This window comes from Pimephales promelas, chromosome 19 (assembly GCF_988280905.1).
Source record: "Pimephales promelas chromosome 19, fPimPro1.hap1.1, whole genome shotgun sequence".
Classification (NCBI taxonomy): Eukaryota; Metazoa; Chordata; class Actinopteri; order Cypriniformes; family Leuciscidae; genus Pimephales; species Pimephales promelas.
Genome location: NC_142787.1, coordinates 17216049 through 17243926, shown reverse-complemented (window position 1 = coordinate 17243926; position 27878 = coordinate 17216049). Strand labels below are relative to the sequence as shown.

At 35.7% G+C, this 27878-nt stretch overlaps 2 protein-coding genes across 2 annotated transcripts; one reads left to right on the top strand and one right to left on the bottom strand.

Annotated features, from left to right (window-relative positions):
* The first annotated feature begins 456 nt into the window (after window positions 1–456).
* Window positions 457–12454, top strand: dnajc21 (DnaJ heat shock protein family (Hsp40) member C21). The gene is made up of 12 exons (XM_039688266.2): window positions 457–847; window positions 1054–1147; window positions 4011–4134; window positions 5083–5211; window positions 7024–7328; window positions 8513–8679; window positions 9110–9203; window positions 10085–10255; window positions 10626–10674; window positions 10765–10934; window positions 11047–11131; window positions 11890–12454. Exons 1-12 carry the CDS (start codon window positions 751–753, stop codon window positions 12046–12048), a joined length of 1644 nt encoding a protein of 547 aa, XP_039544200.2. The 5' UTR covers window positions 457–750; the 3' UTR covers window positions 12049–12454.
* agxt2 (alanine--glyoxylate aminotransferase 2) lies at window positions 12446–27434 on the bottom strand. The gene is made up of 14 exons (XM_039688156.2): window positions 27243–27434; window positions 26661–26749; window positions 26360–26550; window positions 26016–26139; window positions 23712–23806; window positions 23467–23560; window positions 22684–22777; window positions 21684–21784; window positions 21015–21107; window positions 20350–20482; window positions 19472–19560; window positions 16193–16342; window positions 14821–14919; window positions 12446–13637 (listed from the first exon to the last, which is right to left on the bottom strand). The coding sequence occupies exons 1-14, from the start codon at window positions 27340–27342 to the stop codon at window positions 13536–13538; spliced, it is 1554 nt and encodes a 517-aa protein (XP_039544090.2). The 5' UTR covers window positions 27343–27434; the 3' UTR covers window positions 12446–13535.
* Between the last annotated feature and the right edge of the window lie 444 nt (window positions 27435–27878).

The window sequence follows — 27878 nt, the reverse complement described above, 5'->3', positions numbered from 1 at the left end:
AATAGCCAGCATTTGTCAATTGTGTGCAATCTCTTAGGAAGCTTAGAAAAAAAACACAAGCCACTCCTGCTCAGAATAGCGGTTTGCATTGTTTCAAAGGTTAACGACAGACGAATCCCACCCATTCAATTTAAATTAATACAACAATACTGACTTATTGCTTTATTTTGCATGAACAATAAATCAAATATTTTAAACTAATGTTTATATAAGCATTTCACGATCATGTAATCAATCTATGCGATTAATGTATGTGTTTATGCTCACAAACAGCCTATCAGATGGGTGGTATGGAACATATTCAGAAATGTTAATTTATTCTTAAAAGTTATTGTATCCTTGCTGTATTTTGTCAATGCAAACACACACAAAAATTGAAATTACTAAAAAACAGAATTTATATGAAAAAAGTAATAGCCAACTCTCAGCCAATAGCAGCGCTCCTCGTGTGTGACGTTAATTTCATGCGCCGCAGATCCACACACGACACCGGCTTCGTGTGATTTTTCTGTCGAGTGTAAATATGTCATCTGTCCAAGAAATTGATGAATAAGCTAGTTTATCCTTTGTAATAATGTCTCATTTTTATTATATTTAGTGTGATAATAGGTTGTAGCGTTGTTATAGTTTTATTTCACGACCCACGTGGGTACATTGATGACATTTCGTGTGTGCTGTAGTTAAATGACAGTGGTCTTCAAAGGATAGCCTTTACAGTTTGTGTAAGATATTCTTCAAGTCCGAGTCAGGATGAAGTGTCACTATGAAGTGCTAGGCGTTAAAAAAGACGCTTCGGACGACGAACTGAAAAAGGCTTATAGGAAATTAGCCTTGAAATGGCACCCAGGTATTTGATTTCATTTTATCTTTTCCGTAATTGCCCCATTTTATAATAAGGGTGTTGGTGTCGCCTCCTATTTCTAACGTTACATGTTCTCAAACAATTAGTCAGCGACGACCTGTCAAAAGTGCTGTTAATTAGCGTTATAGCTGGACGTCAGTTTAATAATGACATTATGTAAGAATGTATCATATCTTTTATTCTGATTCTAGACAAGAACTTGGATAACGCAGATGAGGCTGCAGAGCTGTTCAAACTGATCCAGGCTGCATATGATGTTCTGAGTGATCCACAGGAGAGAGCCTGGTAAGACCTATATCAAACCTGGGAAATCAACACCACCACTGTGGCCTGGTTTCACAGACAGTGCTTAGATTAAGCCATGATTAGGCCTTAGTTCAACTATTACATTTAAGTAGCTTTTATAAATGTTCCTTAGGTAAGAAAACAACATTACTGGTGTGAATCTTGAGACAAAACAATGGCACTGACATTTTAAGATATGTCACTGAAAGTTGCTTTCAGTTAAAACCGCTCAAACATGCATTTTAGTCTGGGTTTGGTCTGGTCACCAAATTAGGGCCCTGTGAAATTTAGTTAATTTTCTTTCTCTAGTTCCGGTTTACTTTTTTTGGACTCAGATTTAATGGTTAAATTACATATTAGTAATCATGTATAATTAATTGAAATCATGAAACCTATACAGTTAAAAATGTAACAAAAAATGTTAGGGTCCTATGAAATACATTTTTGTTTTACGTTTTTTTTTTTTTTAGAAATACTGTATTTTTTTTTTTTAAGTCAAGAATATTTATATAGTGCTTTTCAAAACATATCGTATCAAAGCAGCTTCACAGTATCAATCAAAAGTATAATAACAATATACATTTCTTAGTGGAAAAACATCCACGTTTGGTTGAGCTGATCAATGGTATTAATGATTGGTTTAAATAATTTGAATATCCCCAACTGTGCAAGCCAAAGGCAACCAAAGTGTTCTGGACTTTTGATTTAAAACATATTATCAAATAAAAGTATGAAACATTAACAATTTGTTTATTCTTTTAAAATGTAAGCAAATGAAAACAAAACAATTTCTGTTTTTTTAGGCAAACAAAATTATGCACAACAGGGGTTAAACTCCCTTGTGTGAAAAAAAATTCAGAAATGCGGGATAAAATATCATAGGCTCCAGAGTTATGATCCAAAATGCAAATTGCCTTATTATAGTGTCAGGGACTGAGAATTTGCAAGTAACAAGTAAATGAATAAATCCAGCTGTTGGAATCCATTCCCACCCACCCCCATAGTGAGAGTTGCTGATTCTAATGGGGATCTTAACCAGTATCAGTTTGGTAAATATTAGAACTTCCTTGTACAAGAAACATGGTGTGCACAGAATCAGATGGTGAGAAAATGTCCAGTTTTCCATGAGTAATTCATTCCAGTGTGTGTTTAGCTTCAAAGCCACAATCTCTCTCATATTCAGTTATTGACTTTGAGCAGCGCGACCTTCACCACTGTTCTGTGTCGTGTGAAATACTTTTATACTTCCGTTTTTTTTTTTTCTCTCTCAAACTTAAACCGGAACATTTATCTTGGTTTTATCTTTGTTTGTCTTAATATCAGTATGTGTTTGTGTGTTTGTTCACTACTCACTGATCTGTGTGTGTTTGCACAAACTTGAATAAATGCAGAGGACAAAATCCGAGTTTGGGTGGCCATAGCCATACTTGGCCTTCGGCGTCACATCATAAGGATTACTCTATTTGAGCTTCTCTTAAACTGATCATCCAGGAACATCCACCTGGAGGGAAAAACAAGGAAAAACTTTCCTCTGCTGCCCGCCAGTCATTTTGATCACTTTTTTATTAAGTACTAAGATCGTAATATTGAAAGACCAAATTCAATACACCTTGACCTTACTGATGAGGATCCGTACTTTGTACAGGCAAGCACAACACAGACTATAAATGCAACACACGATTTCTTGTTAAGCGTTTTTATTTATTTTTATTTTATTTTATCGAAAACCATTATAAAGAAAACATGTTGCATTCATATTCTAGGCTCATTTGCACAGATTTCACAGGTCAGAATCTAATCCCTAATTTGTTAATTAAGAGGTGGTGCAACAAAACTTGATTTAAAATTTAACCCAGATCAACAAATCCTTGATTTGCTATAAACTTGGCTTAATTCAATCCTTAAGTGTTTCATGTTAAGCATTTTAGAATATTCTGCTGTTTTTATTGGTTGAAATACTGCAGCAGGTGTTGTATATGGATCACAAGTAGATAAAACTTGCATCTTGTTTACATATTTTTGTTTTGTGCTGCAGTTCTGTGGCTGTTTTGGCCCCCAGGGCTCCACGACAAACACATGACTAAAATCTATAAATTCTCACATGGTCTTTTTAAAAGACCAAAGCTCTTTTATTTTGAGTATGTCATTTTCGGCTTGTGGGGGTGCTAGTTAAAGGGTTAAGGGAATAGTTTACCCCAACGTTAACATTTTGTCATTCTTAAATTCTCATCGGATGTTTTTCCAAACCATGTTTTTTCCAATGAACACAAAAAGTTTTAAATGGCTATTTTCCATATGGTGGTATGGATTAACTACTTTTGTGAAGCTTTTTGACAGAAGTGGCTGCTGCTTTTAATTCTCCTTTGTGTTCTATGGAAAAAATAACAGCATATGGGCTTGGAATGACAGAGAGAAGTATGTATTGTTATCTGCATGGTCTAGCTGTCTAATAGAAATGAGGATTTCGTTTGCACAAGTATTGGATGCATGTGGAATGGGTTGGAAATTGCAAATAAATCAGGAATATAATATGAATAACAAATAAATTAAATATACATTAAAAAAATTAGACTTGCAGCGTATATGCCATTGCTGAATTTATAGCCATTGTTTCTTTATGAATTCCAAAACTATTGCAAATATATGGCAATAGTAATTTGTTACATAGTCAATGTTATAACGTATATCAATAAAAATTATTGTTGTTTTCTGACACGTTATCTCTATAAAGTGTGGTAGAGTACCAGTAATACTAATCTGTTTTTGCCCGTTTATATACTAAAAAGGCTTATTCAAATGAACAGTCTTCATTATACATACATTAATGTTTAATTATTGATATGGCTGTTACTTTTGTTTTAAGGTATGATAACCACCGAGAGGCGCTGCTGAAAGGAGGAGTCAGCGGAGAGTACCAGGACGACAGCATTGATCTCGTGCAGTTCTTCACTGTCACCTGTTACTCGGGTTACGGAGATGACGAACAGGTGAATATTAAAATGTATTTTTAGTTGGTCAATAGCCTCATACCTAGATGTCCGTTCATCCTTTTTTCATTGAAAATGTTGCATTGTCCATTTAGCTATTTTTAATGTATAGTTCATATGTATGGTAGCTTGTTTCCACCACAGAATGAAAAAGTAAAAAAACGTAATTGTTACTTTTATCTCACAATTCTGACCTTTCATACTATATCTTTCAAATCAGACTTCATAAGGTGAAATTGCAAGTTTACATCTCAATTCTGGCGTGTTTTTTATCTCACAATTGCGAGTATATATTTTGCAATTCTGACTTTTTCAGACTGGCAATGTGAGTTAAAATTTTTGAATTGTGAGGTTTTTTTTAGATAAGCTTGAAATTGCGAGATAAAAAACGTCAGTATTGAGATATAAACTTGCAATTTCACATTATAAAGTCTGAGTTGAAAGATATAGAGTTCGAAATAGAAAAAATGTCCGATTTTTATTTTATTTTTTTATTCTGTGGGGGAAACAAGCATCCATACATATGCCTGCCTGCCATTGATATTAAAGAAAAAAAAAAACTAAACTAGTTAATTTACTTTTTAAAGGGGTCATGAACTGGCTTTTTAAAAAAAATTGATATTGTTGTCTGAGGTCAACTTATGGCGTTTTCTTGGTTTTTACATTAAACAAAACATCAAAATTAATAAGTATAGGCTGTTTTCAGTTCTGAAACTTACAGGATATTCTTATAAATATGATAACCACTTAGATGTCAAAAGCTCAAGGAAAATTTGCTTTCTCAGTTCATCACCCCTTTAACATTTACAATTTGTAAAGTGGACAACATCATGTACCACTGGAGGGCAGTAGAAGTTCATGTTGAAACTCTTGCTTTCAGTTTGGAGTGATTGAGATTATTAATTGTAGAAATGTATGTGTTATGTGTTTTTAATTGTGTCTCTGTAGGGCTTTTACACTGTATACAGGAACCTGTTTGAGTCTATTGTAAAGGAGGAGATGGAGCACAGCAAAGATGAGGAAGACGAGGAGGATGAGTTTCCCTCATTTGGAGACTCTCAAAGTGACTATGACACTGTATGTTGACACTAGCACACATTATTACGGCTTTTACTGTTACGTCTTGACAAAGTTTGGGTGAGAGGCATGAGATAATTATGGTTTGAGCAGGAGAGAGATATGGTAAAAAGGACATGTTTATCCACCCTATGATTCATTACAGAATGGGTAGACCTTTAACAGAGGGTTTGCTTTTATCAAAATGTCCCTCCAGCAATTAGTTGTTCATTGTTTCAGATGGGTGTTCCTTAGTGCCTTTAAAAAAATCAATATACTTGAAACTACTAGTTTCCATTAGGTTCTTGGCATCAGCAGTGCAGGTGGAACAGCACACTCAAATACTTAGTATTTCATGCATTCTAATAATCTACAGATACAAAGCAGAAGTTTGGAGTTTGGATCTTGCATTCTGAATTTGAATTAAATTTGATGATTGGATGTTGCAAAATAATGCAAAAATAATAAATAGAAAATATAACCATCTATTGGGATGAACTTGCCGGTTACACACGCATCAAAAACACAGTGTCACCACCAGTGTGACTTATACTACTGTTGAAAAGTTTGAGGTCAAAAGACAGTGAAGACATTTATAAAGTTACAAAAAGATTTCTATTGGATTTTGAACTTTCTGTTCATCAAAGAATCCTGAAAAAACTGTTTCAACATTTATAGTATTACAAAAAAAATGTTTCTTGAGTAGCAAATCGGCATATCAGAATGATTTCTGAAGGATCATGTGACACTGAAGACTGCGTAATGATGCTGAAAATTCAGCTTTGCATCACAGGAAGAAATTAAACTTGGAAATATATGAAAATTGAAAACATTTATTTTGTATTGAAATAATATTTCACAATGTTACTGTTTTTACTGTATTTTTGATCTAAAAGATACAACCTTGGTGAACAGAAGAGATATCTTTAAAAAAAAAAAAACAACCCCAAACGTTTAAATGGTGCTGTACATGATTCTGACTCTTTTGAGCTGGCTATTTTTAGTGAATCAGTCAAAAATAATTCTGTTATCAGTTTGAATCAGTCTAAAGACACAAACTTTTTCAAGTACTTGTACAATTGTTAATGGAATCTTTAAAAGAATTGGAATCGGAACCAGAATCGTTAGAAAACGGAACAAATCTTGAGACAGAATTGAAAGACATTTTTTTGATGAATTGTTTAAAAAAGATGATTTGAGATGGTTTGTTCGAGAGATATGTATAGATTGTACCAAGAAAACACTGGATTGGCAAAACATGGCATCAGAGAGAGTTCTTCAGGGGGTCTAGTGCATTTTAGACCTTTCAGCCAAATGAGACTGTGGATTATTAATTTAGATAAATGGAACACGAAAGCATTCCCATCTAAATACTTGTCCAAATAAGCTAGTACAGGTAACAGTAGGACGTCAGTATTTCGTATCTGAAAATACATTTCAGATTGTTCGACAAAAGAGGGGGAAAATCTTGACTGAAGACTTCACATTTGGTTCAAGCTATCCATCGAGAATATTTTCTCCAGGGTCTGAACAATGAAATTCACCCACTCCAGTTAGACCTGAAGGCTCTTAAGTGATCTAAACCATTTCCCTTTCCGGTGTGGCCCATTCCTGCACTTTACCTAATGGAGGTTTTGTAGTCATTTGCCATTAGTGGAGGCCTTCAAGAAGCAGATGAAATGAGGATGACTGTACAGGCCTCTTCATATTTTTGTTAAAAGGATAAAGCATCCAGGACGTTTATCAATAAAATCTAGTTATATAGTATTATAGGTTCTCTTCACATTTGGCTCTGGTTTTCTCTCAATTTTGTTTCCCTGGTTTCCCTCTCAGGTGGTGCATTTATTCTACGGCTACTGGCAGAGCTTCTGTACGCGCAAAAACTTTGCGTGGAAGGAGGAATACGACACGCGACAGGCCTCCAACCGCTGGGAGAAGAGAGCCATGGAGAAAGAGAACAAGAAAACCAGGGACAAGGCCAGGAAAGAGCACAGCGAGCTGGTGCGGTCACTGGTGGCCTTTGTCCGAAAACGTGACAAGCGCGTTCAGGCCCATAAGAAACTAGTGGAAGAGCAGAATGCGGAGAAGGCCAAGAAAGCTGAAGAACTGAGGAGAAAACAAAAGCTCGACCAGGCCAAGTGAGTGAGATTAGCCCATGGACTGGGTGATATGGCGGCATGTTTTGACCATACAGTGGTACAAATGTGTCAACTAGGAGAGATATTTAGCTTTATATAAATAGCTATATAGATATATTGAAATATCAGAGCTTTTGAGTTAAACAAATAAAATAAAAATCTTAGTTCACCAAAGCATTTATTTGATCAGCCATTACTCCAGTCTTCAGTTTCACGCGACCTTTCAGATATACACACACATATACAGTATATGCTGTATATATACAGTACTGTGCAGAAGTCTTAGGCACACTAGTATTTTAGTAAAGAACTAGTAAAGAAATTAAGGTTTTAGATGAAAACATTCCAGGATTTTTCTCCATATAATGGACTTCAATGGGAACCAAACGGTCCAAAAGACAGTTTCAGTGCAAACTGCAAACTGTTCAATGGGCTTTAAATGATTCCAGACGATGAATAAGGGTCTTATCAAGCGAAATGATCGCTCATTTAAAAAAATAAATAAATAAAGTTTACGTTTGATAAGCTCAAATGGTCGCCTTGCTATGTTCTGTGATGTGCGTTCGTGACTCTCCTGTTCGAACTCGTTTATCAAAATGAACAAATCTTTTTTCGTGTCATTTGGTTCATTCAACGAACGAAATGAACGAGTTGACTCGGGAAAAGATTCGACCTTAAACCGTTTGGTTCCCATTGAAGTCCATTATATGGAGAAAAATCCTGGAATGCTTTCATCAAAAACCTTAATTTCTTTTCGACTGAAGAAAGAATGACATGGACATCTTGGATGACATGGGGGTGAGTAAATTATCAGCAAAAGTTTTTTTTTTTTTTTTAAGTGAACTACTCCTTTAAAGTGACTAATAACCCTACTGGTGTCTGTGTCATTATGTTAACCAAAGAACAAAAGACAAAAAGAAAATGACTCACTGCTCTTGACACTTTTATAGCTTTAATAAGGATTAATCTGTTTGTTTATTCAGTTTCTGTACATTTACCTGTTAAGAATGTGTGGTTTATCTATCAATCAGATGTGTGTGAAAGTTGTTTCTATATTAACAAGAATAAATGAACAGTAATTATTCCTGAAATGGCAAAGCTGAATTTTCAACATCATTACTCCAGTCTTCAGTGTCACAAGATCTTTCAGAATCATTCTAATATGCCGATATATGTGCCATTAGGCTGGCGGAAGACTATAAGGAACAGAGTTGGGCTGCCATGTCAGAGCTGGAGAAAGAACTGCAGCAGATGGAAGCCGAGTACGGTCTAGAGTTTGGTGACGTATCAGAGAGTGAAGAGGACGAGGAGGTGGAAAACGGGCAGGAGAGGGCAAACATAGACAGGGGAGGTGAGTTCTGATGACGTACATGTATACTTGAGTGGATTCTGAGTACAGGAGGTCACAGGTTCAGGGACACATTATGATTTTGAGACTGAACAAAGTTTTGAAGGATCACAAACAGTCCTGCAACACCTGCAAAAAAAAAAAAAAAAAAAAAAAAAACTGTTGTAAGCACACCCTCTCAACCACGTCACGCCATGACAAGTTGTTTTGGTATTTTACATCTATTTAGTGACTTTTAAGTGTGACATCAGTGTCCAAATAAGTGTAGAGGTCACTATATAAATAGACAGGACAAGAACAGTCATCTGTGATTCATATATAATGCGATGATACACAGAGCGTCACCAAGTCATGAAAAATACCTTAATCATACTGTAAAACATTGGTGAGTAATGGACGGAACGTTTTCTAACAGCTGCTTGACCTTTGTCAGATGCGGTGCAGGCAGATGGTGCCGTGGAAATGGACGACTATTATGATGACCTGTATTGCCCTGCCTGTGACAAATCTTTCAAATCCGATAAAGCGTGAGTGAACGGAGCAGAGAGAACACGCGCACTGCTGTCGCACACCCCTCATCACCTCACTGATCAAAAATGTGGATTTCAGTTTTTAGAGCTCACATTTTTTCAGTCGTCGACTTCACAAATTAATAAACATTATGTCATTTTTTAATTCAGTTCTCTAGTTGGTTTACATTTATAAAGTATAAAAATTGACACTACCATTCTACAGATGGTTAATTTTAATCTCTTCTGCTGACCAAGGCTGCATTTATTAGATCACAACTGCAGTAGAAACAGCAATATTGTGAAATATTAATAGAATTTAAAATTTAAAAACCTGTTATGTATTTGAAAGTGTAATTTATTCCTGTGACGCAAAGCTTAATTTTCAGTATCATTACTCCAGTTTTTAGTGTCACATGATCCTTCACATATCATTCTAATATGCTGATTTGGTGCTCAGGTAATATTTATTATTATTCTTATTATTATTACCAATGTTGAAAACAGTTGTGCTGTTTAATATATATTTTTGAAAACCATGATACATTTTTTCAGTTTTCTTTGATAAATAGAAAGTTCAACTGAACAGCATTTCAATAGAAATGCTTTAAGAATAAATCTTTTGTAGCATTCATACTGTAACCTGTGATCAATTTAATAAAAACATTTTTTTTTTCTTTTTTAATTCCAAATGTTTGAATGGTAATGTAAATGGACAACACTAACATTAGTGTAGATATTTATTTATTTAGAATTTTTTTTTCCTTAGGTGTTGTTTGTCTACTTTAGCCTACATGTTTTATTAATTAATTTAATAAACACAAACAAATAGCATGTTTTGAACTAATTTGCATTACATGCATTTAATTTAGCAGTATAATCTGCTTTTCTCACATCAGCATGAAAAACCATGAGAAGTCCAAAAAACACAGAGAGATGGTGGCATTGCTACGGCAACAGCTGGAGAAGGAAGACAAGTCGCTGAGTCAGAACTCTGCGGAGAGAGAGGAGGAAGAGGACGATGACGATGATGATGATAGTGATGAACTTGGTGGCACACCGAGACAAAAGTAAACCATAGCACTAGAGATGTGCTCTCGGAATAAAATTTTATTTGTTTCGCTATTATAGTATTTGACAATATATGCCTGTTTTATAAGCGACTACTATGAGCATTAGTCAAATGTTAATGTAAAAAGGTGATTAATTATATTAATGTTAAAATCAATAGGATTGATCATGCACTACTGACATAATGTCAGTCCTGAATCAAAAATTCTAATACTTTATTTATTAGTTATTTAATATTCGTTTTCATATTGTCTAAAATTGTAATAAATAAAGGAGTTTGTAGAATACCTATAAGTTTGTGTACTTAAACGAGGCATCTGGTGGCATTGCTGGCTGTTCTTGTCCACTGATTGGTTCATTTGATTACAGATTATCTAAAAGGCAGAAGAAAAAGAAACGGCAGCAGAAAACTGTAAATGTAAGTCACTGAAATCTAACCTCAGAAGTATTTGAATTGGCTAGACTTGATCCAGTAAAATGTCATTTTTCTAATACGGTTGTTCTGTAGAATCTCCCAGAAGAGCCTGAGATGGACAGTCCAGTCCAGCGGCCCACAGAAGAGCGTCCCCCACCTGCACCTGATTCGGGCAACAGCGAGGAAGCCCCTGTCCCCTCTGAGGACCCAGATGAGAATCTGCTTGTAAAACCAGAGGGATGTGAACCAAGAGACCAAAAAAGGTGCCTCTCGTATGCCTGTTTAACAATCACCGGTTCAAAAAAGTTCAGTTGTTATAAGGTTCTCTGTATATTGATATGAACTGAGATTAACTCTTAATGTCACTTTATACAGCTCTGAAAAGTCAAAAGGGAAGAAAGGTGGAAAAGACTCTAAAAAGAATGGCAAACCAAATGGCGGTGTAGAAGTTGCTCAAGAGGTGTGTACAGTACAGTTACGTTTGTGTGTGTGTACATGTGAGCAAGCAGCCATTCTAGTGGCCTTATAGCTGTTTTATAATCATCATCCAGTTATATACAAGTTCATATGACTTATTATAACATGGTTTTCTATAATCATCTATAATTGAATAAAATCATAGATGCCAGCTTTGTTGATTCTCATTCTGATTGGTGAAATGAAGTAGTTCTACACACTGTTGAGTATAAATGAAATAATTCTTCCCATGCTTGTAATGAGAAGTGCTTATCAATCAAAAGAAAAGCTTTAAATGCTCCCTGCAGTTTTTCATCAAAATAAAATTTGATGGTTTGATGAGGAAATCAAGACCCATAAAAATTTGATTTGTATTATAGATTTACATTTGTAATGTAAAATAATAGTGTAATAATTTTTCTTAAATACTTGAGAAATACTGTTTTATTTTACAGGGAAATATTATAGTACTATTTCTTTAGTTTTTTTAGTCATTTTAATATTTTTATTTAGTAATATATATATATATCAACATGGTTATAAAATACAACTACCAATAATTTTATATATAAAAATAATATAAGCAAGCACAGCAGATTTGTTTTAATTGCATTTTAATCACAATTTTTATCAGTAATTTTATCCCAAATGTTACAGCCCTAGCTTGGAGTTATTTATCACTCTCAGAAATGAGGAAAAAACAATTAGTGGCAATAAAGTTTAATGTATCTTTTTCTCAATGTTTTTTTCTGCTCCTTATAGAAGGAAACCATCTTGCGCTGTGTGACCTGTCAGTATGAATTTGCCACCAGGAACAAACTTTTCGATCACCTGAAGACCACAGGCCACGCCACTGCCCTCTACTCTAGTAACGCTGCACAAACGTGCAAGAAAAAGAAGGACATCAGGAAGAACAGATAACTGAAAGGCAGACAAAGACTTAAGCCCCTCTGACTGTCCACTTGTCAGTGTGTGCAGTTGTGCAACCATCAGGGAGTGCGTTTATGGGCCTGCGTGTCTTTGTCCCTCTGAGAATGAATTTGTGCCCTGTGGGCTGACATTTCTTTTGTAATGCACCATATGCCAAAAGATTTCCCTAGAACTGCCATTTATTCCTACCATATTTGATGCATAATCTGGTGCGTCAGAGCGGTCCTGTAGGACAATGAGGCTTCTATTGAGTAGACTGTGCAAATGTCGTGTTTTTTTTAGGAAGTTAAGAGTAATTATGATGGCACGTTTAATGTCACATTTTCACAGTGACAATTCCAAAGAGGTAAACTGTAAAAGGCAACGTGAGGAATAAAACTCCACTGGATGTTTTGAACATGGATTTCATTTTATTGGAAATGTTTCTGTTTGGAAAAATAAGCTATGAACCGCAAAATCTCTCAACAGTGTTATTATTGGTAATAAGACCATTGGGTTTAAGATCATAAAGAGGTAAAGGCTAAACATTCAAATATGTTTAATGTACTATGTGTGTAACAGGTCAGCTGCAATATATAAAGGCTTGGTGTTATGCAAAACAATACCAGTGGATTTCCACGAAAGGATCTCAAAAAGTACTAGAAAAAAACAAAACAACGGATGCTTATTTAATAAACAGTTGCTGTCTTTGCAGGACAGAAATCTCCTTCTCTTCATATAACGTTTTAAGAGGCAGCAGATTTATTTATGACCTTGCGTGCCTTAATGGTATAAGCTATGAATGTCACTTGAACTGGGTCAGGTTTGAATTTAATCCCCTCAAAAAGCTCCTAACATGTTTTATGTATTTATAACAGTGTGGTTTTAGACAAGACCCTGTGGTTGATGTATATGTAAAAGTCTACAAATGTGTATAGTCGTTATTTAGCATTGCAAGAAATCTTTTTTTTTTTTCAATCCTGAAAGAAATTCTCTTATTGAAAAGGTAGTTTGTACCAGATTATGAGTTTGTTTGAAACTTAGTAAGATGTATCTGTACCAGTAAAACAATACAATCCTGTTATACGGGGTATATCATGGTGTATTGTTAGAAAATAATGTTAAGATGACAATAGTGTCAAATATATAATTAAATAATTTTAATGAACCAAATAATTGTTAAAATACTGTATTACATGAAGGTAAGATTACTAGAATTATTCATGTTTTTCTCCATGTCTCCAAAAAGGTAGAACTGGGAGTAGAACTGGTCCCAGTTGTTGAAACTTCTTGAAATATCTGGTTTTAGATGGTCAGTCAAGTGCTTATAAGTACTTATTGAAAGTGCTATGTTTCTGAAGTATAGTGTACTCAAATCAGCTACTGATAACAATTGTTCTTGACGCATACATTAAGGAAGGTGTGAAGAATGTGTTAGTTGCAATTTTACATATAAAATGTGAGCCAATGTTATGTGTCTTCTTCATGCTCTGCATGTCTTATCTTCTCTCCAGGTAGTTGAGCACTGCCTGGTTGAATACAGCGAGGAAGAAGTCTGCGTCGTCTTTAGTTATGCACATAGGAGGCTTGATCCTGAAAGTCTGGAAAAGAACAGGTGAGAGGTGGTGGGTTTGAGAAAAAGTATCATGCGTAAGATTAAAATAAAGCGTGCTACACAAATGTTGTCAGATTTAGCCACAAAGGTGCATAATGTTCCCAAATTGACCTAAACAAGCATCTAGTGAAATTCTATTAATTGTATACATACACAACCATTCAAAAGTTTGGTGTCAATATTTAAAAAAAAAAAAAAAAAAAGTTTTATTCAGCAAGAATGCATTAAATGAATTAAAAGTGACAGTAAAGACATTTATAATGGTACAAAAGATTTTAAATAAATGTTTCCACAAGAATATTAAGCAGCACATTTGTTTTCAATGTTGATATTAATAATTGATGTGGCAAATCAGCATATTAGAATGATTAAAATTCAGCTTTGCATCACAGGTAGAAATGTATTTTAAAATGTATAAATAGAAATTTCACAATATTTCAGTTTTTATTGTAGTATTTTACATTAGAATATAATGTTAATAAAAAGTATAATAAAAATCTATTATAATTACATTATTTATAGATATAATTTGATTCAAATGTGTGTGTGTGTGTGTATATATATATATAGCCTGTGCAAAAATTAATTGCGATTTAATCGCATCCAAAATAAAAGTCTGTGTTTACATAATATATTTGTGTGTGCTGTATATAATTATTTTGTATATATAAATACACACACATGCATGTATATATTTAAGAAAATGTGTTATTCATATATAAAATATTTATATAATATAGATTATGTATTTATATATATACAGAATTTAAGCGCAAATAATTCTTAAATATATACTGTACATGCATGCATAGGTATTTATATGTACAAAATAATTATATACAGCACACACAAATATATTAAGTAAACACAGACTTTTATTTTGGATGCGATTAATCGCAATTAATTTTTGCACAGCCCTTATATATATATATTTAGAGAATGTTCTTTTTGGGGTGAACTGTTCCTTTAAGTGTACATTCATTGCTTGCTGTGACTATTTCTATAAGTTCAGACAAGCAGGATTCCTGAGGTATTTTAGCGACCACAGGACCGAAGTGAATCCCTGGAATACCTTTTCCATTGCACAACATCCCCAGCGATAAACCTCAGGCATTCATGTCTATCTCCGCAAGAATCACTTTACAGATAGACCCTGTCACCTCGCCTACCTGTCCGTACAGTCCTCCTTTTCCAATCAGCACGCCCATGTCTTTAATGTCTTCGAAGATCTCAGCCATGGCCTCTCGTGGGAGCGGGTTTCTGGTGACCTAGACATAGTTTTGAGAGAAATGTCAAAGTGGGTTTTAAGAGAGCGATTTCAGGTATGCTGCTTGATTAAACATGTTTTTGGTTAGAAAATGTAATAGTTTTCCCAAAAGTGGAATTTCAGTCATTTAATCACCCTATATGTCATTCCAAACTTATGCAGCTTTGATTTTCAGCACAATATCTCCTCTCATGTTTGATGAAAGAAAGACAAATAGGTTTTAAAAAAAGAAGAAAGTGAGTAAATTCTTTTTTAAGAACTTCTTCCACTGTGAATTTCCATTTTAATAGCACATAAATCTGCTGAAAGGTCACTGAAGCGTTCTTAGCGTGTTTGTAATATCTTTCTAGACACACATCCTCACACAGTTTCCAGTAAATAACCATAGGTAAGAGAGGTTCACTGGGTGTTTTTAACTCCAGCAGACAGCTGAGTGTATTTCTGAGAATGTTCAAACATGCTGTCTCATTGCTATCTGCTCAAGTTAATGACTAACAAGTTTTGTAGCTCATTGCCTGTGAGGAAAATGACTTACACTCACAACAAACACTCTGAATCATTAACTATTCCATCTGGAGCTAAAGTAACTCGTTCATTCGACTATTCTTGTACCTCAAGGTCAAGACACCATTATTGCTCTACAAATAAAGTTTAATGAAGTGGATGCACAATCACAAAGCTTGAGGATTTTCACTTTGATTTCTGAAGCGAGCAAAGGCCTGAGGTGTCATTGGGATTAACATTCACAAAACAAGGTGGTTTAAGACATTTAAAGCTGAATCGTGTCATTTTTTTACTATTGCATCTGCATTTGTCTCTTCATTCATTTTATTCTGAGCTCCTTTTAGAAGAAAAGCTGCAGTAGTTTGTGCTTAATGCACTCAGATGAGAGGCAGTTTCCATCATTAAAGCTGTACACAGTGGGACACGTGCACCGCCAGATGTCTTTGTGTATTCAAGGCATGAGTTCAGGTGGAACGAAATGTCTTTACTAAAGATCCTTCAGCTGACAAATACGTACTCCATGCTTTTTTCGTAAGCTGGGGAGTTTGTACTTACGGATACTTGCTGACATTTGGCAGAATGTTAGTCAGGCTAGTTTCTATAACAAATAAATGTAGACTCGCTTCATTCAATCTTTTTAAGACAAAGTAACATATAAAGATAATAATAAATAGTTTGTATCCTTACAAATTATTAATCCATACACATTTATTGTAGATCATTTTTTTATTGGATGTCTGTGAAGAAGACTGTAACTTTCATTCATTCACCTTGTCTTTGACCATCTCCACCCCGATTTGAAGACCTTTTCCCCTCACATCGCCGATAATATTGTACTTGTCCCGGAGCTTGGCCAGTTCGGTCAGTAGGTATGTCCCTACATCAGCACTGTTCTCCTGCATCTTGTCTTCTTTTATTGTCTGAAACCAACATACAACTTTCAATTTCAAGTATTTAATAGCTAGTATGAGTCATATAATATTACAAATAATGCAGTTCCATCCATCATTATACTATTATTTATCTCATTTAACATTACATTTTATGTATTCAGTATTGCCGATAGCAGATATTGTATGATGTATATTATTGTGGTAGATTACTTAATCAGCCGTTACTGATTACAAATTACATGACAAGCAATGTAGCTAGTAATGTAATCTATTAGCTTTAAGCTTTTTAGGTAAATTTATTTGGGCCACTTTTTGATTACATTTAGATTATTTGACCTAACGCATTTATCACATACACTCACTTAAAGGATTATTAGGAACACCTGTTCAATTTCTCATTAATGCAATGATCTAATCAACCAATCACATGGAAGTTGCTTCAATGCATTTAGAGGTGTGGTCCTGGTCAAGACAATCTCCTGAACACCAAACTGAATGTCAGAATGGGAAAGAAATGTGATTTAAGCAATTTTGAGCGTGGAATGGTTGTTGGTGCCAGACGGGCCGGTCTGAGTATTTCACATTTGTTCTAAGCATCCTGAGAACCCAGGAATGCCTGCTTATTGAACTGAAGCGTCAGTGAAGCCATTCTTTTATAGGTGTTGATAATCTCAACATTTAATAGTGAAATAGGACGAAACTGACTGATGCTTGATGCTGATGCTTTTTCTCTCCAAATTGGTGACATTGCGGGAGAGGTAAAGCATGGAAGAGGGGGTTTTGGGCTCAGTTTAGCTCCTCTTAAATGGCACAAGGCAGGCCCAGAACCAAAGGAGGAAGCTGGTAGTCAAGATGGGAAAGAAGGAGACGATGAGGTGTAGAAAGGCCATTTCCCAGGCCAAGCAAGGAGAGTAGAGTGTGGAACAACACAAGATGAGCTGGCAAGACCTTTGGTCAATGGAAGAGAGTGGATCAGTTTCCTTATCAGATCAACATATGATGTTCTATGGTCATCTGGCTGCTGAAGCAGAACAGCGAGGATGGAGTCTAAATAACTTATCTGAAGCAGAAGAGAGGAGCAGCAACTGGCTGTGGATGAGACGGAAAGATTCTAACTGGCTGTGTACAGGCCGCCACGCTACAGGTTCGTAGAATTCTTGAAAAACTCGAAGAGTCTGTCGATTTGTACAGTTTGCATAGTAATTACGGCCCTGTGTATATTGCGTGAGGGTTGGTGTTTGGGCAGGAATTGTGTTTTGCAGTAGGTAGTATGCAGTGGTGGAATGTAACGAAGTACAAATACTTTGTTACTTTACTTAAGTACATTTTTCACGTATCTTTACTTAAGTAGAATAAATAGTGCATACTTTTTACTTTTACTTCGTTACATTTTGCAGCAATTATTATACTTTCTACTCCACTACATTTCAACAACTTTTGTTACATTTTCATTACATTTTCTGATCAGTTTTTCCCCTGCCATAGATACATCAACTAAATGCGTCTCGCACGCAGTGTGTTTTTCTTGCAATTTATATGCGAAAATTTGTTTTTACGTGCATAGGAAACACACCGTGTGGAATTATGGCAAGCCAAGAGGTTCAGAATTACACCATAAATTAATCGCGTTTACTGGCAAACATAGTTATTAACATATGATTTATATTGCCTAATTGCAAGCTTGTTTCAGAAATGGTGAAAGCAATTTTTTTCCATCATCATTGAACATCATTATAGGAGTATTAGGTTGAATGAGTTAGAATTAAATGTTTTATTGATCATTAGAAAATAGTCATTAAGAGAATCAATTGTTATGCAAGTACTTTTACTTTTAATACTTAAAGTACATTGAAAATCAGGTACTTTTTACTTAAGTATGGTTGTCATTGTGTTACTTCTACTTTTACTAAAGTAAATATCTGGTAATTATCTGGTTATTTGTACTTTTACTTAAGTACTGAGATTCAGTAGCTACTTCCTCCACCACTGGTAGTATGCCATACAGAACCAATGCTTTACTGAACCTGCTTTAACGACGAGAGTCAAACGAGTTGGTGTGTATGGTTGGGTTGCGGAGAGATTGTAAGATTGTGGTTAGGTCACATGTGAACTACGAGGAAGGAGCAACCTCAGCAGTGAGAGGGATGTAAAGTTCAGTAAGCTGGGCTGAGTTGAGTCGGGGATGGAGGGGGGTGACAGAGTCACCGTTGAGCCCTCTTGAGACGAAACACTGAGGACGGAAGGTGCCCACTTGAAGACCCTAGAGCAGTGGTTCTCAACTCCAGTCTGCTCTGTATATTGTGTATGTCTCCCATATTTAACACCTGATTCAGTTCCTCAGCTCGTTAGGATAGACTCTATGAACTGAACTGAGTGTGTCAGGTAAGAGAGACATACAAAATGTGCAGAGCACAGGGTCCCGAGGACTGGAGTTGAGAACCACTGCCCTAGAGATGTCCCCTACTCGGCTCAATCCAGACGGTTGTGGAGCTGGGGAGACCAAACTGTGGTTGCAGCCGTCATGTGTGCTGACGCACCAAGTACACTGCAGACGTTAACACCGAACAGAAGGAGATTCATATCACCATATGGAAAGAAGCGTAAATGGACGGAGAAGCATAGGTTACTGTAAAGCCACGTCTCAGTTTGTGCTTATCTTGGCGAAGGCTGAGTACAAATCAGCATGAAGTTTTTACATCTACTCTCGTGTAATGGAAACCTAAAACTGGAATTTAATCTATATCCTCTGACTGTGCCATAGGCATTTTCAAGAAGAAAAAAAAAAAAACGAATTAGTGAGAATCAATAAATTTGTCTGATATGTAATTGTAATCAATAAAAAGATAACTATTCTCATACGAGTATTTTAAAATGAAATCTAATTGCAAGTACTTTTTTTTTATTTGGAATCTGATTATGTAATCCAGTCATCCAGATTACATGTATTCGTTTACTATACCTAGCACTGTTTACTCACTCACAACTATGTAGATACCATAATAATTATTTACCATAATACCACGTCTTATTTTATTTTTGTTCTAGTTTATAATTGATCACACTTAAAATTACATTTTATGTAATCACTACTGCTGACACCAAAACTAAATAAATGTAAACTGTACACAACTAAAAAGTCAAATGATCGGTACTTACATCTAACACTGATGAGGCGACTGCACAGGCTAATGGGTTTCCTCCGAATGTGTTGAAATGAACTCCCTTGGCAAATGACCTGGCAATCTCTGCAAAATACGCAAATCGCATGATATCAATATTGAAAACAACAATAAATGCATAACACACTCATGACAAGATACTTCAAGTTTTTATTTACTTTTTAGATGCATTCAAACTTTTCAGGCTGTATGTGATTTAACACAATTCTCTCTCAGCTTCTCACAGGATGAAGAGCAAACAGCGAGAGCCAGAGGACCAATTAGAGTGAATGAAAACTAGGCAAGCAAGCAGTGGCACTCCAGCCTGCTTTCAACGTTCAGGTATGTGGGACTAGTAAGGAATTTGAACTCATTATTTGATCCACATGTGTGAATGAGGTGAATGTGGCCCTGTGGTACCACATTAGGAGCCCTATCTCAAATAAAACTTTCTTTAAAAAGCAAAAAAGAATATCTTGCATTTAACCGCAGAGTTTTACAAAATGAAATACTCAACCAGATCTTTTTAAAATAACAAAGTGTTGAGGTGAACAACGTTGAGCCTCCCACATTAATGTAACATGAGAGAGTTATTTTGTTCGGACACTATTTTAATTGACTGCCATGTGGGAACTTGAATTCGACCTAACTACTGGGTTCATAGTGCTGCTTCCAGTTTCACCATTCCCTTTTCTGCATAGTCCCTTATTCTGTGCTTGTGTCTCTCCATGTCTAAAGGCAGTTAATTTAGACTATGAACGCAAACTTTCTAAAACAGAATACATTTTAAAAACCAGTTGATAGCTTTATCTAGTAAATCACACAATAAGTTCATCAGAATTTGGCTGATTTAACAGTAGCAGTCTCTAGCCTCACCGGCTGTGGTGACTAAAGCCCCCATCGGGAAGCCATTTGCAATGCCCTTTGCCATGGTAACCATGTCTGGAATGACATTATGTCCTTGGAAACCCCAAAAGTGGCTCCCTGTGCGGCCAAAGCCAGTCTGGACCTAAAAGAACCAAAAATAGCAATAAATAAAATAATAATTTTTTTCACACTGTAATTGTGATTTTTCAAAAATGTAAAAATGTTTACATAAAAATACTTAAACATTTAATTTTTAATTAAATGTGTCTCTTGCCATTTCTTTGTAATTATTTGTGAAATTTACTAGCAATTTACAGTGAAAATTGTTTCAAAGTAAACCTTACACCAAAAAACCTCATAGGGATAGTAAAGTGTCCATCTTATGAACATTTCAGAATCTTGCCGGAAGTAGTAAGTAATCTGATGACTTTTGTCCTACTGTTTTATGAGTACTGTTAATCCAGACCCCCTACTTTTGTCACATACTGTTTTTTTTGTTTGTTTTTTTTTTGCCTACTATACATTAGGGATGTATCCGATTTCAGATGCAGCCTAGAGTTTGTTTTTTTAAAAACATGAGTGATCATTCTGAGTCATCTCTACTATCTAAAGCACCAACACTGCATGTTTGGCTTCACCGATGTACAGAATAGGATTTACTCAAATTCTCAGACCTCATCCGCTATACAGATTCCTCCTTTCTCCCGAACAAGCTGGTAGGAGTCTTTCAGGTAGTTTTTTGGAAACTGAACAGCCCCACCAACACCCTGCAGAAAGATGAAAATCATGATGTAACATGCCATATGTGAATATTTGGAGGTGACAAGCTTGTTAGTGGTATTTTGTTTTTACAACAGTAATATTTCGCATATTTGTTGATTTTAGTCAGGACTGGAAAAATATGCAATAAATATAAAGATGCAGACAGAACGTATAGTATCGACAGACTTCACTTCCATGGATGCTTCTAGCCTGTTTATTTAATTACACTTGGATGAAAATGGAAGGAGTTACTGATCAGAATAATTTTATTTAATTATACACATTAAATACAGTCTCCCATTAACTAGACTGTGCTACAATAGACCATATACGGCAAAATACTGACATCCTGCTTTACAAAAACATGAGTTATTTGCTCTTATGTTGTGCTAATTAACTTATTACATCTATTAGCAAAGTTATAGTATTAGTCATATTATATAGTTATAGTTAGTACTAGTACTATAGTTTACTACAGAAGTTTCAGTGCTGATTTTTTTTAGGATTTTCATAGCATTTTTTGTTTCTATAATTCCATTTATACAAACACAGATTCAGTGAAATGTATGGTGTAATAAAACCTGGATGGGTTCTGCAAAGAAGGCAGCAATACGATTGGGAACAGTTGTAGCAAGCATCTCTTTGAACTGACCGATATACATATCATTGGCCTGACAGTGACCTGAGAACAGACAGAATCAGAGATTCACAATCTATCATGCATGAAATTTGTGCAAACAATTGAACAAGAGCTAGACTTGAGGAGCATGCGAGTGGTGCTTGTGTAGAACTTGTTGCCACTGTGCTAGGGCCTTGCGAGTGGTTGCCAGGGTGTTGCTAAGATGTTCTGAGTGGTTTTAAGCACATTAGAATGTTCTTATTGATGCTGGCCTCAATAGGGGCAATCCAGACACGTAATCCAATAAACAGGCAATAGGTCAAAACACAGGCAGGCAGTCCAAACAAACAAATCAGGGACGGGGTCAGAGGCGAAAGGGTAATCCACGGAACAGGCAAGAAATCCAAAAAGCAAGAGACATGAAACAAGGGAAATTACTCGGAAACATACAAAACTTCGCAGTGAGTAAATGAGTGAACATGGTCTAAATAGACAAAGACTAACAGGTAATGAGACACAGGTACTGTAAATGCAATCAGTGATGATAAGTCTGGGCAGTGAGTTATGGGAAATGTAGTAATAATAGTCTGGTGGCTCTCAAGGGCACTCCAGCTGGTGATCGTTACAGCATGGATATTACTAGTAAATTGTCTGTTTATTAATGCATATAAAGCACATATTAAAACCTTTTTCTGCATGACCATATTCTACATTCTGTAATCCTACCTAAATTTAATAACTACCTTACTAACTATTGATAAGCAGTAATTAGGAGTTTGAGGCAAAAGTCATAGTTAATTGTTCTTTAATAGTGAGAATTGGACCCTTATCTAAAGTGTGACCATATTTATAGTATATATTTGTGGCTGTAGATTTATACTATATTATTAGCTTTATATAAAAACAGTAGAAGCCGATGATACGCCCTCATTTTGCTTGTGTGTGTGTGTGTGTGTTTGTACCTGGGGAGCAGCTGCATTCTCGGATGGTTTGAACTGGAGAGTCTCTACAGTGGCTTCCTCCCCAGAGGCCGCTGAACACATCGGGACACATGGTCTACAATGAACACAACCCACATAGGAAATGAAACCCACAAAGTTTTGCAAGACAGACCTCAAAACTCAAACGCATTTCAAAAAACTGAAGTAAAATATATTAATATTTTGTATGGGTCAGATATTTATCGACGCTTGTTTCCACCACGAAAAAAAAAAATACAAAAGGAAATAATTTTTTTCAATATCACACTTATGACTTTTCAAAAAAAGAGTTGCATTTACTTTTTGTATTTTTTTATTCCGTGGTGAAAACAGGTTTCCATAAATATCAATTTCTCAGAAAGCAATTGCGAGTTATAAAGTCTGAATTGTGAGATTTAAACTGCAAGATAAATGTTATAATTTCAAGTTTATATTTTACAATTCTGACTTTATTTCTTAGAATTGTGAAATTATTGCAATTCAGAATTTATAACTCGAATTTGCGAGAAATAAATGTCAGAATTGTGAGATTAAAAACTTCTATTTTGTTTTATTCCAAGGTGGAAACAAGCACAGATGTACTGGGTTGTTTTTCAAACCTCATGAAGTCTGACAGTAATTATGTTACTTTTGCATTAAACTCATACACCAAAATAACTTCTGATGTTTCCTCTTATAATTTGGTTTGTGGACCTGATACTGAGGAACATCACATTATAAAGCAGGTAGCTGACAGAAGGAGAGATGTGTGGGTGTGAGATGTACATTATGGCAGCCCAGAGAAGAGGGGATGGGATATTTGTAATCTGCGTTGGATGTCAGACCTGTCGCTTGTGGACTGCCACCATGATAAGAGCCCCTGCGCAGACAAACACAAATGATGCAGTGAGATTACTGTATCTATAGTTGAACAGGGCTGCTTGAGCTGACACCAACAGATTGCCCAAGAACTCCCCGTCTTCGATTTGTTCAATTATTGGAAAGATTTAATGGCAAGTAAGTTCATTCACCTGAGAGTGATGACGTCAAAATTTCCTGTGTGAAGTCTGGCCATTAGCACTGCAAGGTCATTAGCCTCCGAGCCACTGTTGGTAAAATACACAACCTAGAAAAATAGACCATCACAATATTACAAACTGAAATATATGGGAGGAGTAGTTCACTTTAAAAACAAAACAAAAATGTTGCTAATTTACTCACCCCCATGTCTTTCAAGATGCCCATGTCTTTCTTTCTTCAGTCGAAAAGAAATTAAGGTTTTTGATGAAAACATTCCAGCATTTTTCTCCAGATATAATACACTAGTAATCAAACGGTTCAAGGTCCAAAAGACAGTTTCAGTGCAAACTGCAAACTGTTCAAAAGGCTTTAAACGATTTCAGACGATGAATAATGGTCTTATCAAGCGAAACGATCGCTCATTTAAAAAAAAAAAAAAAGGTCTTATCAAGCGAAACGATCGCTCATTTAAAAAAAAAAAAAAAAAGTTTACGTTTTATAAGCTCAAATGCTCGCCTTGCTCTGTTCTGTGATGCGCGTTCGTGACTCTCCTGTTCGAACTCGTTCATTTAAATGTACAAATCTTTTCCCGAGTCAATTCGTTCATTTCGTTTGATGTATGAACCAAATGACACGAAAAAAATGTGTGATTCACGACCATTTGAGCTTATAAAACTTAAACTTTGTTATTTTTTTTTTAAATGAGCAATTGTTTCGCTTAATAAGACCCTTATTCATTGTCTGGAATCGTTTAAAGCCCTTGGCTTTGAACAGCTCAAATGGTCGCGAATCACAAATCTTTTTTTTCGTGTCATTTGGTTACTTCAACGAACGAAATGAACGAATTGACTCAGGAAAAGATTTGTTCATTTTGATGAACGAGTTCGAACAGGAGAGTCACGAACGCGCATCACAGAACAAAGCAAGGCGACCATTTGAGCTTTTTTTAAACGAGCGATCGTTTCGCCTGATCAGACCATTATTCATCTTCTGGAATCGTTTAAAGCCCTTTGAACAGTGTGCAGTTTGCAATGAAACTCTCATTTGGACCTTGAACCGTTTGGTTCCCATTGAAGTCCATTATATGGAGAGAAAAATCCTGGAATGTTTTCATCAAAAACCTTAATTTCTTTTCGACTGAGGAAAGAATGACATGGACATCTTGGATGACATGGGGGTGAGTAAATTATCAGCAAAAGTTTTTTTTAAAAGTGAACTACTCCTTTAAGTTAATTAAATGTACAATATGTAAGAATTTTGTAATAAAATATCCAAAATCACTTGCACAGTGTGATATATTTCCTGCAATTGTGTACTTACAATATCCCAAAAGTCTCCAAAGATTTTTTATTTTAGAGAAATTCCCATTTTATTTTCCACGCTATCCTTGCTTTCCGTTCATACTGCCATAGCCATGACTTAACCATGGCGACAGACGTGGACAACTGCATAGTGTGTAATGTTTAGCGGCACACAGTTCTTGTTTCTTTCAAGCATAGACCATGGCAAGCAGACTTTGGGAACAAATAAGGAGAACTAAAATGAGAATCAATATCATTGTGGCATTTTTGAGATGCCGAGAGCTCCATCCACGAGTCACGACTAACTTGGACTTGACAGAGCTTCCCAAGTCACGACTTGACATTTTTATTAGACAGGTGAGCAAATGTAAATAAAACAAATCAATGTTCTATAACGTTAGCTCAACATGATGAAATATGAGAATATGGTCAGTATGTTATTCTAAAGTTGATCTAGCTTACTGCTAGTTTCGTATAGCAAACGAATTAACACGTAGTATAACATTATAACTTTCAACACACATAAATGCCGTTTAGAGTGATAGTGTAACGTTAGACCAAGTGAAGCAGCGCTGCGTTACCTCACAAGTTTAATTCGTCTAATAAACTGACCTGTGTGAGTAATCCAGCACTTGCGGGTAGTTCGGTAGAATTAAATGTCCTTATTCCTTTATATCCTCGCGTGTGATATCGGTCTCTTTAGCAATCGCAACCTGCTTCATACCACTGTAATGTTAAAAAACATGAATGTTTGCACTCATCCATAAACATTAGATCCATCAGCTTGACAGCAAGTCCCATCATTCAGCTCATCACTGCGTCATCAACCTACGCCTTTGTTATGGTTGGAAACTGCGCCCTCTTATGGCAAAAAATTCTTACATATTGTGCCTTTAATTTCATTTCATTTACAGTATAATATTTTTTTAATACTTTTCCTAAGACAAAACAGCCTGGACCCCAGTTTGAAATCCGGCTGTGCTCAACCTTCCATTTCCAGCAATGAAAACATACCTTCAGTGGGTCTGGCAAAAGAGATGCAAGTTTCTCTGCATACTCCTGCATTTGTGGGTACACGTAGATGGGTGTTGTGTGCCATAGACGTCTTAACTGTTTCTCGGCTGCCTGTGTCACTTTCCTGCAACCACATTCAAACTTCTGATTCGATTTTGGAACCAACATCATTTCATACACTAAAACTAAGACCATGTAAAAGCTCAGGGCAATAACATGCATAAACAAGTTTACAAATATTAATCTAATTGCAATGCAGTCATTTATTAAATTTCAAACAAACTATAAAGCACATCAAGAAATAAACAAATAAAGATGTTGCATAGCAACAAATTGAACCTTACGGGTTACAGTGTCCTACACTGACGGTGGCCACCCCCGCAAACAAGTCCAGATAGCGTCTTCCATCCACATCCCACAGCCACTGCATGAAACCCTGGCTTATGAAGACTGGCTTCTTGTAATATGTTACCTTCATGGTCATGGGGTTGCAGTTGTGTTTCCTAATCTCTAGTAAACGCTCTTTAGACATGCCCTATAAGAGAATTCATTCATGCTTAAAGATACATTTATTTCTCTGTGTATTTGATGATTTTATTTCTCCATGTGAATTATTGTGAATGTCCCCAAACATTAGCCTCTTACCTGATATGGCTCAGGTTTATAGTCACATAGGGGAATCTGGGGCAGGGCAGGTGGTGTGTGTTTCACTGCTGATTTTTGGCATAGCACACCTGGGCAGAGGAACATTTTAGTGCTTAGAAATGCATAAGGACAGTTACAGTCTCTCTCTCTCTCTCTCTCTCTCTCAGCAGTAAGAGAATTGATTATTTTTAAGTATCTTTAGTCTCTCCATCTCTATGAATCTCTCTAGTTTTATGATAGATAGATAGATAGATAGATAGATAGATAGATAGATAGATAGATAGATAGATAGATAGATAGATAGATAGATAGATACATAGATACATAGATACATAGATAGATAGATACATAGATAGATAGATAGATAATGTAAATAATGATGACACCCATTTGTCATCAAAAATACCATGGTACTGAATGGAAATTAAAACCAGAGCCGTTAAATCAAACGCATAGATATTCGTCCTTTATTGTTATGACAGGACCGTTATGGTCGGAGCATAAATTATACGTTCCACAATTATTCACAACTTTACACTAATGTTCCGGTCACTTTAAATGTGGAGACAAAAACACTCTTACCAACTTGTTTGTGGAATTCCACACAAAAGTTCAGTGATTTCCACGAATCCGTTTTCCCCAACACAGACGGGGCGTGCAGCCGAGAACAAACTTTATGCATTATAACTGTTTCGCAACAATTCCACTTCGAATCTAAAAATTAAGTGGCGAGAAGCGGCGAATTCTTCCCCAAAGAGTGTTCGGGGAGGGTCGGGCTTAACCAATTACATATGGGGGTAAAGTCTGTCCATATAGACCTATGGCATAGACTGTCTCAAGGCCTTTCATTGAGAAGTGTCGTGTCGTCCGTCCCTTCAGAGAAGGGGTGCTCGTTTGGATTTTAACTATAATGTTACATTTGATGGCTAAAAGCCTATGTCAAATCTAGTTTGTTCAGTCTTATCAGATTGTATCCACGAAATGCTAAATGAATTAACGTAAATGTCCAGAATATAAAATACTCAGATTGGTCAAATTAATCTATGGGAATAAGGCTTTTTATTATTATTACAACTTACAGTCCACACACCCTTTTTTTTTATCCTTCTGGAAATATTGTTATTAACAGTTATAATTTTGTTATAATAATGTTATAATTTTAGAATTATTTAATATTTTTTGTTTAACCAATTGTTCCAGACCCAGATTGTTTTCTTA

Excerpts from the sequence above, each read along its gene's own strand:
- dnajc21 (XM_039688266.2), top strand. The coding sequence starts at position 751 with ATGAAGTGTCACTATGAAGTGCTAGGCGTTAAAAAAGACGCTTCGGAC. Across the intron at positions 9,204-10,084 it reads TCTTTCAAATCCGATAAAGC|CATGAAAAACCATGAGAAGT; the intron begins GTGAGTGAACGG and ends TTCTCACATCAG. Across the intron at positions 11,132-11,889 it reads GTGTAGAAGTTGCTCAAGAG|AAGGAAACCATCTTGCGCTG; the intron begins GTGTGTACAGTA and ends TGCTCCTTATAG.
- agxt2 (XM_039688156.2), bottom strand. The coding sequence starts at position 27,342 with ATGCATAAAGTTTGTTCTCGGCTGCACGCCCCGTCTGTGTTGGGGAAA. Across the intron at positions 21,108-21,683 it reads TCTTTGCAGAACCCATCCAG|GGTGTTGGTGGGGCTGTTCA; the intron begins GTTTTATTACAC and ends ATCTTTCTGCAG. Across the intron at positions 14,920-16,192 it reads TGGAGATGGTCAAAGACAAG|GTCACCAGAAACCCGCTCCC; the intron begins GTGAATGAATGA and ends AACTATGTCTAG.